General features: G+C 35.1%; 1 protein-coding gene across 4 annotated transcripts in view; it reads right to left on the bottom strand.

Annotated features, from left to right (window-relative positions):
• Nucleotides 1-268: 268 nt before the first annotated feature.
• sorcs3 (sortilin related VPS10 domain containing receptor 3) overlaps nucleotides 269-13,600 on the bottom strand; it is a 287,643-nt gene continuing 274,311 nt past the window's right edge. For 3 of the 4 annotated variants that reach the window (XM_048196352.1, XM_048196355.1, XM_048196356.1), the window contains 3 exons: nucleotides 7,479-7,584; nucleotides 6,227-6,369; nucleotides 269-3,229 (listed from right to left, as the gene is read on the bottom strand). In XM_048196352.1, the coding sequence (XP_048052309.1) occupies nucleotides 3,168-3,229; nucleotides 6,227-6,369; nucleotides 7,479-7,584 (311 nt within the window). In that variant the 3' untranslated portion in view covers nucleotides 269-3,167. The remainder of the gene's footprint in view (nucleotides 3,230-6,226; nucleotides 6,370-7,478; nucleotides 7,585-13,600) is intronic. The other variant, XM_048196354.1, reaches the window with a different exon arrangement.

The raw sequence follows: 13,600 nt of genomic DNA on the forward strand, positions 1-13,600 counted from the left end.
ACTCCAGTCTTCAGTGTCACATGATCCTTCAGAAATCATTCTAATATGCTGATTTGCTGCTCAAGAAACATTTCTTATTACTATCAATGTCAAAAAAGTTGGGCTGCTTTAATATTTTTGTGGAAACCATAACTTTTGTTTTTTCAGGATTCTTGATGAATAATAATAATAAATAATAAATAATAATAACTTTCACATATGATTTTTGCATGAATGCATTTTTGCTAAATAAAAACATTAATTAAAAAAACTTTTGAACAATAGTGCATATGTTTAAAACTTATATTTTTTAATTCACTTCTGTGAGATACCTCAGATATTGTGATGAAACAGAAGTTTGTGTATCAGGTTCTTCTAGAAGTTCTATATTCGAAACATGAGGTCATACTGGATTGAAATCAGATCATACTGTGGTACATGTTGAGGTTGTGGTTAGTCTGGCTGGCATATCAGTAAACTTTGAGTCTGAGATGATCAAAATACACAGAATAATATGAGATTTGTTCCAAAAAAACCTAGTCAGCTGCCTAGGTAGGTAGCATTTTAAGGCATCATAGTGCTCCCAACGCAAAGACTAAAAGGTGTAATCCTAAAACACCCTTTTTTGGGACAAATTCTGAGGCATCACTGCATCCATCATGGAGAAGGCAATCCCATAATGGATTAAGAAAGAATGCCTGATGGCAAAATATTGATTATACATATAAACAATTCAACTCTTAGTCTTAGCTTACTCGATATTTGTTGTGCTATATATTTTAACTATATTATCAGAGTATCACACTCTTATCTTAGCAACATGCTAACAGCAAACTCCATTGAAATCAATTATGACTCAAGTCTCTTCATGTGAGGAGCACTATTTTATGACACACACTACTGCTGCCTAGTTTCAAAACAGAGGTTTTGTTTAAATTAGGATGCTACCTTTGAAGACAGCAAGGCAGCTCACTAAGCTTTAAAACAGAACATTAATGAACAGAGCATGCATTAATTAAAATTATTATAAAAAAAAGGGCAAATGATTTTGTCACTAATTCAGCACTAGTTAAAGAGAAATACTGAGGCATCTAACCATTTTGATTTTTAGTACATAATAATTTACTTGTTCATTTTTAAGAATAAATTACATCTGATTGTTCTGTTTAAGAACTCTAACAAAAAAAAAACTCTTTGAATAGAGTTTTGCACTCATAAAGCATAGATTATACATGGAAAGCATGAAGCACAATGTTTTGGTTTGTAATATGTCACTACTTGAGTAGAACAGGAATGAATTGCTCGGGAAGTCATTTTGGCCAACATCCCTTATATTCTGATATATTGCTATACATTTACATTCACAATGGAATCTAAGAAACCACCTGCTTATTCATGAATTATATTCATTTTGTGTGAAATGGGCAATCAACTCCAATACAAAATGTCTAACCATATACTGAAAACTGCTCTCTATAGGATCAACTTTAAATCTGAGGTCAAAATCCAAAATGGCAACACCGAAGCATATGCAATACATCTTTACTATTTTTTTCATGTACAATGCATGAATTAAAAAAACAAAAAAACAAAAAAAACAACACTATTTACAGTGCTGGCTTATTTACAGCACATCAATAAATCACTGTTTCAATTCATAAAACACCCTCTTTCTGAAATGTATAGCAGACTGTGTCCAGTGAAGTCCAGTCTTCATTTCTATTATATTTACAGTATAAGCATATGAAATGAAAATACACTTGCTGTATATACAGAGAAATTAAAACTTGAGACCTATTGTACAGTTCAGTGGTTTTTCAAACCCTGGGAGATGAGACACCTTAAAAATGTATGCAAAAAAAAAGAAAAAAAAAAAAAAGAAAAATGCAAAACTCAATCATGTCAGTTTGTTAAACTGTTATAAATTAATTTCCAATTGTAAATGTCCAGCTATTATGATGAATACACATTATTAAAAAGGCATTCTTATTTGTAAGGCATTCACTTATGAAGCAAAATGATCATGTAACCCAATTTATCTACAAAAAATAAAGCCCAAAGAACAAGATGAATGTAAAATAATCTCATGGAATGCACATGGACAGTACATTATATATATATATATGAGGAGCTTACAGGAACTTATTTAGCTGAAGGTATGTTAATTTAAAGTTAAGTTTTATAACATTTTCAACAAATATACTGTATCAAGCTCTATTGTGTCTATGTTTGAATATCAAGAGATTTTATTCCACAAAACATTCTCAACAATTGATATTTCATGGACTTTTAAGTTTGAGCTCAGCACCCAAAAAAGCTTAGCTATAGAGAAATGGTTTTTAATAGTATTCTCACTTTATAGAAGTACAAAAAGCTTGCCTTCAAATTGACATTTTATCACAGTGCTTTTGGGAAGGTATCTCACTTCTTGACTGAAAAAATTCACATTTTAGCTCATATCTCTCTGCCTTCAGACGAAGGCTAGATATGCGAGATAAATGTGTAATTAAAAGTTGAAATGTTTCAACAACCAACAATTTAGAAGATTGCAAAGCAGGATTGCTTACATGAAGGCAAGGCTGTAATATAGAGAGGGATATAAACACTGTTGGCTTTTTTTGCATGCCTCAGCTGCAATTTTGCTCCCTCAGTTTAAGTTATAACAAATATAAAAATGAGATGACCAACTGAAGAGATTAAAAACGTAAAAATTAAGTTAATATAGTCACTACAAGCACTCTTCATAACGTGTGAAAATCAGAACAAACTTGGCATAAGGTCTGACCCAACAAAATCACAATTTTTGAAACTAAAAGCCATTTTTTCCCCCCCACAATTTATGTCTATCTGAAAAACGGACTCAGATAATGCACAAAGGAAATGCACCGAGAGAGGTTTAGTGGCTTTCCCCCCAACTTATGTGCATTGTTCTGCAATATTCAGAACGGACCGTTTGGAATTTTTTAAAAGTTGGTCAATTTTCCTAAGCATGTTTTCAGTTCTTATTTTCCACACAGATCGTAACAAACAAGACACCCATGCAAATCTGAGCTCCTTAGAAAACTATTAACAATGACAGTGTTTTGAAATTACAAAAAAGCAAAGAAGGAAAACTGTCAACCTTTAAAATTGTGATTCCTCTGTACACATTTTTACAATACGCCTCCACCTTTTTTTTCCTGACGTTTTCAGACACTCGTGCAGTTGGGGATCTCCCTTGTGCTTTCACAGGTGTTGATCACTCCGCCTACTTGTCAAAAACACAGAAATGACACATTAGCCTTCAAAATTCAACAAATCAAAATGAACTATTTTCTTAACAAATGTTTAGAAGAAAAAAAAATCCTGAATTTAATTTAAATAAGTTTCTCTACTTCAGAAACAACTTTTCTTCGATTTAACCCAGACCTAATTTTCACTGTTTAATCAAACATCACTGGATAAAATCAAGCCTCGATATGATTTGAAGTTCAATATATGGCTTTGCTTTGAAATGCATAGCACGACCAAAGTTAAATGTATAGCAAATGCCATTTCGTGTTATCTCTAAATGCTTGATTATACACCCAACTATATATTAATCATCTATAAATGAACAGACTGGAAGTTTTCCTAGTATTAGACTCATTAAAAATTGATCCTGGTGAAGGCAAGCAAATGAATGTAAAGCAGGCAAGAAACTGAACCATTAAGTAAGAAATCAAGCAAAATATACAAATGTTTCATCCCCCTATTAAACACCCACAGAAACAGTGGTGGGATTTATTTTCCGCATGGCACCGAATGTTGCATGTTTATTCATCACAGTTGTTGTTATCACACTGACCCCAATTTGACCCCTTTTATAGTTTAATCAGTGCTCTTTTATAATCACTGCTTAACAGCACCAATTAAATATTAATTTGCAGTTATTAAGCAATTACATGATCACAGAAGCATCCACTTGGGAAATAAGGACACTTGGGCCCAATGTAGATAGTTCTCATTAGCATGCATTATGTGTCAGATTATAAACTCTGCTGATTCCAAAGGGTGTTTTTGGTCTGATAATTTTCACTGTGTAATTCGGAAAGCTGAAAGATTCATATTTTTAGTGGAAAACAGAGCGTCACGGAAAATCTCGCCAACGCAACGGTAGTTTTATAAAAGCACACAGGTCTGTGACTCAAATATTCCTGAGGCTAAAAAAACTTGTCCTTTCTTTTTTTCTTCTTCTTAGGCACTACTAAGCCTAAGAGTACTAGAAAAAGACAAGTAGTCAGAGATGGATCCTGAAAAAGTTGTAAAACTGTAATGTAACTGTAAAAATAATGATATAGGAAGCATACTTTTTACACTACTTTAACTCATCAAAACAATTTAAGCAATTTCAAGTTATGCAAGATTCAACTCGATTTTTTAAAGTCAGTTTAATGTAAGTTGAAATTTGAAGTTATCAGATAATTTGTTTATTAAGTTGAAATAAGTGGAGTTTTTATTTAGTGTACTATTGGTGTTATGTTTGCTAAGCCCCGCCTTAAAAAGTTAATGACCAATCCTATCTTAGCAACTTTTGCTAAGTGCCATATCATACATCTAATGTACTGCACACTGAAGGAACTTTTGCTGTGTTTAGATAATTTCTGTAAAATTCCATTTAAAACTATCGCAAATTAAAATAAATTGCATTCTGCGAATTAGGGCTGCCCCCGACTAAACATTTTTCTACTCGACTAGTTGTTGCTTATTTTAGCCATCAGTCGACTAGTCGGATGTTTATGATATGAATATAATTACTTAAATATATATGGGGAGTGGCATCAGAAAATGGTTTCAGTTTCAGGGCTGAGAAAGAATATTATATGTAACTGTTCTACATTACAGAGAAATACTAAACCATAAAAACGAGCCTTTAAAATATAAATTAAAGCTTGCCACAGCACACCTGCAAAAGTAATGATTGTGAATGTGTCGGAAAAAAAAAAACAGCAAGGAGACTGTCTGAACATTTTAATAATTTATTTATAAACTAGTGTTTTCTGAGTCAGTGTCAGCTGCAAAGATGAAGTTGACGATGCTGACTCATCATCTACACAGTATAGTTGAGAAATGCATGCTAAGTTAAAGGTGCTACAGAGGATGTTTTGTTTTATACATTTTTGCAATATTACTTGAAACTGTTTTTACTAACTGATAAAAGACTATTTATTAGGTGCACTGAAAGGAATAATATTAATATACATCTTCTGTGCACGAGGTAGGGCCTTAAAAACATCAGCCAATCGTTTACGTGATCATCGCGTAAACGATTGGCCCCCTGGCTTGTCAATCACTGCCGTGACGTTCCTTGTGAAAGACGTGCGCGGCTGTGCGCTCCAGTAACTTTCCACACTCCACAGGCACTGCATGCAATGTTTTTGTCAGGAGACAGGAGTAACAACTGCAGATTATGAGTTACCTGCGGTGAGTCCGACATAATGAATCCACTAATACGATACAGCGAATGCCGGTGGTAAACACTCGTGTTCAAATACTCGTGCACGAGTTTTGGGAAGCGTTCCCTTGAAATGAGCTGTGAAGGGGGGGGGTTGTTCTTACGCATGCGCTCATTTCAAAAACTCAGTAACAGTCTTTGGTTTCTCAGTCGACGAAAAGATCCTCTTTAGCACCTTTAAGCATGCAACAAGCGCACTATACTTTGGCTTCCACACTCTGCACGAACACTTGAATATGCCCCTAATAATAGCACACATTTATCTAGGTTAACGTTAGAGTCAGTGGCCATGTAAACATTAGGCTTCTAATATGTTTCAAATGATAAGCCATGTCTGAGGTCAATTAATAATAGTCAAACATTTGGATTTCCAGCCCGACACAATTACCACATGGACCAGCCGTGTTAACCATCTGTCCCTCACGGACAGCGTGACTTCGCCTATTTCTGTGGATTTTTTTTTTTTTCTGCAACTAACTGACTAATTCAAATTTGGTCGACAAAGCCTCTTCACGTCAACTAATGTTTAATATAAGGGCTTTTCACAAAGCGCTTAACCCCGGGTTATCGTTGTTCTAAATATCGCTTTTAACCCTGGGTAAAAAGGGGCAGCCCTAATTAAATCATTTTGGTTACACTTTAGATTAGGGTACAATTCTCACTATTAACTAACTAATAACTACTAATTTTACCTCAATAAACTCCTAATTTTCTCTGAAGTTTTATCTTACACAAATCGTTTTAATTGGTTGATTTTCTAAGCATTTCACTCACGTTTGGCACGGGCCTCCAGCTCTTTCTCCATCAACTCACTCAGGGTGATTTTGGGTGTGGCGTCATTCTGGCCCACCGTATTGATCATCTCCTGCTCTTTCTCATGGTTCACCTCAGCGTAGATGTTAATCCAGGGGATTTTTCTGCACAAGTTTTTGTTAGGAAAAAAAACATTGTGATTAAAAGGTGTAGTGTAATTTCTATGCACCACTAGTGGCACAATACGGAATTGCAATCTGTTTTGTTTGAGCAGATATTCAGAAATCAAAATCATCTCAAATCAAATTACCAAAACAGACAAATGTCAATAAATATGTTTGAATATGCACCCATTTCAGCAGCAAATTGGCATAACACGCATGACAACACAAGGTGAGGGCTGTACACATGATAATTTGTTAATCTGCGATATAACAAGTTGGTAAATACTGTGTGACTGCAATCACAATCCTTTGTTGTATTCCTGAAATAATGATTGTTGAGTACATTTAATAACTTCTGGAGAAGAAGTTGCCCAGGCAATCAGAGGTAGTGAGAAGCAAAATACATTCGCCACTTGTCTTGATAACGCTGCGGGACAACCCAGAACAAATCACAGAGATGTATTTGTAATTCCCCCAAATTTCATGGTGTGCTTCTGCAACACACAAAACACACTTTAATGTGTTTGCCATTTTCCCAGCTCACTTTTTATTTTTATGAATTAGAATGTTTTTTTTTTTTTTCACATTTTTTTCTTCTTCAAATTACTATTAATTTTGTAAGCTAATTGCTTTGTTTTTCCAAGTGTAACATTTCCATAAATATGCTTCCTTTTTAAATTACTTGGGGGTGGGAGGTGAAAAATTATATCCATTATTAATGATTGTTTCAACATTTCCCTGAGTCTTTTCCATTTGAATTATTTTGAGACCAAATAAATTATTCAAAGCATTCCAAAACAGTTTTCCAGTAGAGGAACCGTGGCTGCATATTAAACAATCCATTGATATTTTCCTGCACTTTCACAAGAAGGTTTTTTTCTACCATATGCAAACTAATAACTAGATCTCACAACTAGCATGAGTAAAAATAGCACTCCCTGATGCAAAGGAAAGTCGCTCATGATACTGTCACATCAAATTTTGCTTTATACTTTATATATAGATAAACAGAAATGAAAACTATGGTGTTCATGAAAAGAAATGAAGTTCAAATGCTGGAGTCCTGGTAAAAGGAATGAGTGATGTAAAAACTGTTTGTGTGGATGTACCTCTTAAATTTGTAGATGAGAAATACAGCTAAACCCAAAAACACCACCGACAGAAGCATCAGCATAGCAGAACTGCTGTGTCTTGGGATGGAGTCAACCAGAGGAGCTGCGACAAAGACAAACACAAGAGTTAATGCACACTGGCTCTTTTTTTATAAGAAAAAACTCTTACTTCATATATACAATTCAATTGTTGGGTCAGTAAGATTTTATTTTGTTTTTTTTTAAAGAAGTTAATTTTCTTTTAGGGCTGCCCCCTAATATTTGACTAACCGTTAGTCAACGAGAAGAGGCTTAGTCAAACAAAATTTTATTAATCGCTTAGTCGCAGGAAAGAAAAAAAAAAATCCACAGGAAGTGGTGAAGTCACGCAGTCTGTGATGGACAGATCGTTAACGGCTGGTCTATGTGGTACATTGGGCAGGACAGTACATTGGGAAGGACATTGAATCGCTTGCCTATCATTCATCGACCTCAAATATGGCTCATCATCTGAAACATGTAAGTAGCAGCAACTTTCCATGGCCACTCGCTTTAATGTTACCCTAGAAAATGTGGGCTATTCAAGCGTTTGTGCAAAAGCTGAATACTGCAGCATGAAAGCTAACACGGAGGCGCCAGCGCGATCACTTGCACTTAAAATACTTTGTAATTTTTTGGTTATACAGATAAGAGTAATACATCTTTTGAATCTGTGAAGAGTCTACTTTTATTTGTGTGCACTCACAATAACAACAAAACGTGCTTTTGTAAAATAATGAAAGCAAATGGGGTACGCTTTCTGCCGTCTCTCTCTGTAAGAATGAAAACTCTTGTACACTTGTACATGTACACTTGCCTCATAGATATGAAAAATATATCTGCAGAAAGCGAAATGTCTACTTTTAAATGAACCAATTAAAATGGAAAACAAATATTCTCAGGTTATGTCATCTGTATGAAACGTGCATATATGCGCATACACTACTGTGGAGATGACAAGTCAGCATCATCAAGCTTTATGTGTTTATGATTAGGCTATGTAGGCATTAAAAACTCTTTATTATAATTTATATGGTTTATTAATAAACGTGCGATTAGTTGACGAATCGCTTAAAATGAAGGACTATTAGTCGACCAGAAAAATCTTTAGTCTAGGGCAGCCCTACAAAATTGACAGTAAAGCCTTTAACATTGTTACTAAATATGTTTTTTATTTCAAATAAATGCCATTCTTTTGAACTTTCTATACATCAAAGAATCCTAAAAAAAATAATATATAATGGTTTCTACAAAAATATTAAACACCACTGTTTTCGACATTGATAATAATAAGAAATGTTTCCTGAGCAGCAGATCAGCATATTAGAATGATTTCTGAAGGATCATGTGACAATGAAGACTGGAGTAATGATACATTTTAAAATGTATTAAAACAGAAAACATTATTTTTATTTTTTTTTACAACTGTACAATAGTTACAATAGTTTTGTGGAATACTATTGCTTTACTGTATTTTGATCACATAAATGCAGCATTGGTGAGCATAAGAGACTTTGAAAAACATAAAAAAAAATTCTGAACTTTGCTGCCGTACCATGGGTGCAGCAGATGCAATGATATTACGCAGTGCCTGTGACCCCCTGCTTGCACAGGGAGCATGCCTTACAACCATGGAGACATTTGTGAGAAACGTTGGGTAATATAATTGCGCCTGCTGCACCCATGGTATGGCAGCAAACTTCCGTGAATACTACGTCGGAATGAGAGTATAGTTCCTAGCCATATCGGCCTAGAAAATCGCAACTTTTCATTTTCTGTCGGTCTTAGTACACAGCGTAACTACAGAAGAGTCAAGTTTTAAATAGGAAAAATATCGAAAGTCTTTGGTCATTTTTGAACGAGATGCTATTGGTCTAATCAGATTCAGTGAACTATGCTAAGCTATGCTAAATGTGGTACCGCCAGACCCGGAGATCGGCTGAATGGATTCGAAAATGGTAAAACTCAACTGTTTGACTCTAGGGGAGTTGGAAAATTTGTTTAAAAAAAAGGAGTGTTCCTTTAAGACATGCAACGTCAACTGGCGGCCCGCGGGCCAAATCCGGCCCGCCAGAGATTTCCATCCGGCCCCCAGAATAATACTGAATTCAGGAATAGCCTTGTAAGAGGAAAAAGTTTAGGGCTGGTCCGAATACCATTTTTTGTGCTTCGAAGCTTCGGTAGAAATGAACATCGACTATTTGAAGCTTCGGAGAGAGGGGCTGAACATATTTTTCTCTCTAATAAAGGCAGGAATCTGTGTCTGTATGTCCGTTTGCATTTTTATTATTTCGAGAACCGTTCATCCAATCGACTTCACAAGGGAGTGCAGTGTCGCATTTGGTGCAATATAGATGGACACGCGAGACGCGACACATTCAGAATTAATAAACTTTTAGTAAACTACAGTCAGAACAGCGCGAGCGGGAAGCGTCGCACCTCATGCAGGCAGGGCTTATGCTCCGAGAACGGACACTGCACTAGTGATATAAAATGCACACACACAGGTCTGTTAAATTAAGCAATACTTTTAAGGTAGTCTAATATTTTTCTGACTAACAAATTGGCACAGTAAGGGTAGATTTAAATAAAGAAAAACGAAATTTAAATAAAGAAAAAACAAAATTTAAATAAAGAAAAAACAAAATTTAAATAAAGAAAAAACAAAATTTAAATAAAGAAAAACGAAATTTAAATAAACAAAAACGAAATTAAGTTAAATTAAAAACAAGATTAATTTAGACTGATAATAACGGGTAAAAAATGCTAATACATTTTGTTTCTATTATTCTATTTTCCACAATGTCAAAGCAACAAAACACAAGCTCAGACATGCACTTCGGTCCATACAAACTCTGCTGTTCTGCGCTCTAGCCAGAGAACACTCCCGTTGCTGGAACACGAGTCGGTTCTATTTCTAGCATGCACACGTTTTCCGCGTGGCTCCACGCAGCTGAGACACTCACGCAGCCAGTGTGTCGCCGGCCTTATTCAAGGGGGAATGAGAACCGTTTCGCGGGGGATCCCAAAAACGAATATTCGAATGTCAAATTTTCAAATCGACCAAATATACCCACCGAACGAATATTCGAATATTCGGGTCCGTTCCATATTTATTTATTTTTAAATCTAACGAAAAAAAAAAGCCTTCTGAAAAGTAGCTTGTGCCATAGCCTGCCTTCAGTCAAGAATGACGATAAACGCATTGCTCTCATTGAACATCTTTTATTGTTTCACGTGCTCATTTTTTCACAAATGTCAAAATTTTCCTAGCCTGGGATTTGCGCACAATTGCGTGACAGTGATGGACAGCTTGACACCCTCACAAATATGAAGCCTAAAATATCGCTATCGCCCCCTGGTGGCTTGCTGCAGTACAGGTAATATGTAAAAAATAACATAAATTTGGAATTAGAATTAGTATATCAAAAAATAACATATTAGGATACAATTCGAATTTTATTTTATATTACGAGTATCTGGCCCTTACAGTGTCTGCAGAGAAAAATTCTGGCCCTTGGACAAATATAGTTGATGACCCCTGCTTTAAGACATCTAACTGACTGTGTTTACGTTAATTTCATGTCATAAAAGCATTTTGAGATGCAAGCAGGCTACATTTAAACACTTAAACAGCCACTTGCGTGAGCGCCCTTCACAAAGCGCACGTGGAAATTGAAAGCAGCCTTCTGTCAGTGAGTTTCATATTTATAAAATATAAGCCCACAGTACTCCAAACAACATAAATGATGCCTTCGTAGGGCATTTGTAAAGGGAAATAGCCCTACCGGCGGGCGAGAACGCAATGGGCGTGCATAATTCGCTCTAGCTTTTCCGAACTGTAAGTAGGATTATTTTATAGAAGGTTTGAGTGGTGTGTGTATGAGAGAAAATGGAAACAAGCAGAATATGAAGCGAGCGGTTCATTCCTCTGGAAGTTAAGCATCTTCAGTCTCGCGAGAGTGAAGTTCTACTTCCATATGAATTAATTGAAAACGCTCGCTCTGCTCTGCGCTTGTGGACACGCACCGTAAGCACACGCAGCGTCATCTCGCAACTGCAGTTAAAAATAAGCTCAAAATCGATTCTGAAATACTCAGAATCGATCCAGATTCGTTGAAGAGAGAATCGCAATGCATCGATTTTTTTCTCCCACCCCTGATATATATATATATTTTATAACTCTTTTAATGTCACTTGTTATATATAATTTACTATATTACTGTCTAATATAATATATTACTTTATATCAATTTATAAAGTGAATTTTAAAATACTTTCTCCTATTCAAACGTAATATTCAGAGAATAATTTGCTTTAAAAACATTGCTCTGTTTTAGCATCTCAACCCATCAACATTGTTTGACCAGTGGTGGAGAAATGACCTTCAAAACAAAACCTCTTGGTGACGCTAGTGGCATAAAAACCACACACTTCAGCTTTAAAAAGACATACTTCTAAAACCAATTCAGTATCTACTGTATTTTCTCTGAGGATATGACACTTGATTCATATTAATGATAACTTATGAAAGTCAGAGCACTTATCAAGGGCAGATGATGTAAAATACTAAATTCTTTTGACCTTACTTTTAAAAAACTTTCAACAGCACAATATTTGCAAGAGGATTCACAACTAATTTTGTCCAATAACAATATTTTCTGAACAATATGTATTTTAGAACAAAATGCACCAGTCTAAAAATGGCATTTCATGCTAACACCGTTTATCACAAGTGAAATAAAGAACTGATCTTGAATCGCATCTCCTGTGAGGTCTCCGTAATTTCCACAAAAACCCCTTTCGCTCTCCCAGAGGGACTTCTGCCAATTGTTGGCATCCCTTCAAAATCATTCATGGGTGCTTTACACCCACTGGCTGTGACTATGCTGTTGAAAGATAGCCCCATGAATCCTCTGACCTTTCCGGAAGAATCTTGAAAGCTTTCCAGAACTTTGGCTACAAAAACGAGAAAAGAAATGGGCCAAGGAGGAAGCCAATGTTTTGCTGTAAAAGCGGGTAATAGCACAGACCATGAGTCAAAGTAAGAGAGCCTCGATGCTATTATCGCTACAAGGAATAAGTAGCCATTACCACGAGGCTGGCCTAGTTATGGCACAGAATAGTAAAGGAGCCAAATGATATAAATGTGGCAGTCTACAAGATGATGATGAATATAGGGTAGATTAGAATGAATTCAAAGCATACAGGACATATTTTTTTATTTGAGATTGGTTCCAATTCAGATTATTTATTCATTTGACCCATGTTTTATACGTGTTATTTTTATTAGTATTTTTATTTTCATGCATGTTCCCTAGGAATCAAACGCATGACTGTTTCTATCGTAATAATGAAGGCAATATATTTCTGTCATAATTTCAAGTTCACTCATTCATTCTGAGACATGCAGAACATGCAGACTTTATTTTTAAACAGCAGTTTAATAATCACAGATGGCCTCCATATTGCAATTTGAATTTGATTAATTGTACAACTCTAACTTTTGATTTATGAAACCAATTTGGTGGCATTCTTAAACAGCATATCCCGTTTTAATGACTGGAATCCACAATTCCATCCACGATTTCCACCATAGGGCCCCATGTATTCTAGTTTAACTATGCAATTTCAGTTTCAATTTCAGCAAATATTCCTCAGTGATTAAACAAAACTAAAAAACAACACTATTAAATTAAATATAAATTTAAAGTTCTAAATATGAATAATTAAATAATCATGCTATGAACAATGAGTCAGTAATTAAACTGATTTAATGACAATTATACTGACTTACAGTTCAGTGAATGAGTCAAGAATCTCTGAATGATTCAATAAGCGAGTCTTTAGAACTGAACATCAAGATTGAGATTATTCATGAGTGATTTTGAATAATAACAACAATAATAATAAGGTTATAATGTTTTGCAACAAGATCTGAATAAGATTTCCATTCCCAATCAGATTATTTACACTTTTTTTTTTTTTTTATCTAATTCAAAAACTGGCAAAATAAAATAAACAGACCAGAAAACCTAATTCTATTCAGGGGAGACTTTGTTTTTCTTCTTTGAAATTGAGAAGATCTTGCAAGCCATGAT

This window comes from Megalobrama amblycephala, linkage group LG7 (genome assembly GCF_018812025.1).
Source record: "Megalobrama amblycephala isolate DHTTF-2021 linkage group LG7, ASM1881202v1, whole genome shotgun sequence".
Lineage (NCBI taxonomy): Eukaryota > Metazoa > Chordata > Actinopteri > Cypriniformes > Xenocyprididae > Megalobrama > Megalobrama amblycephala.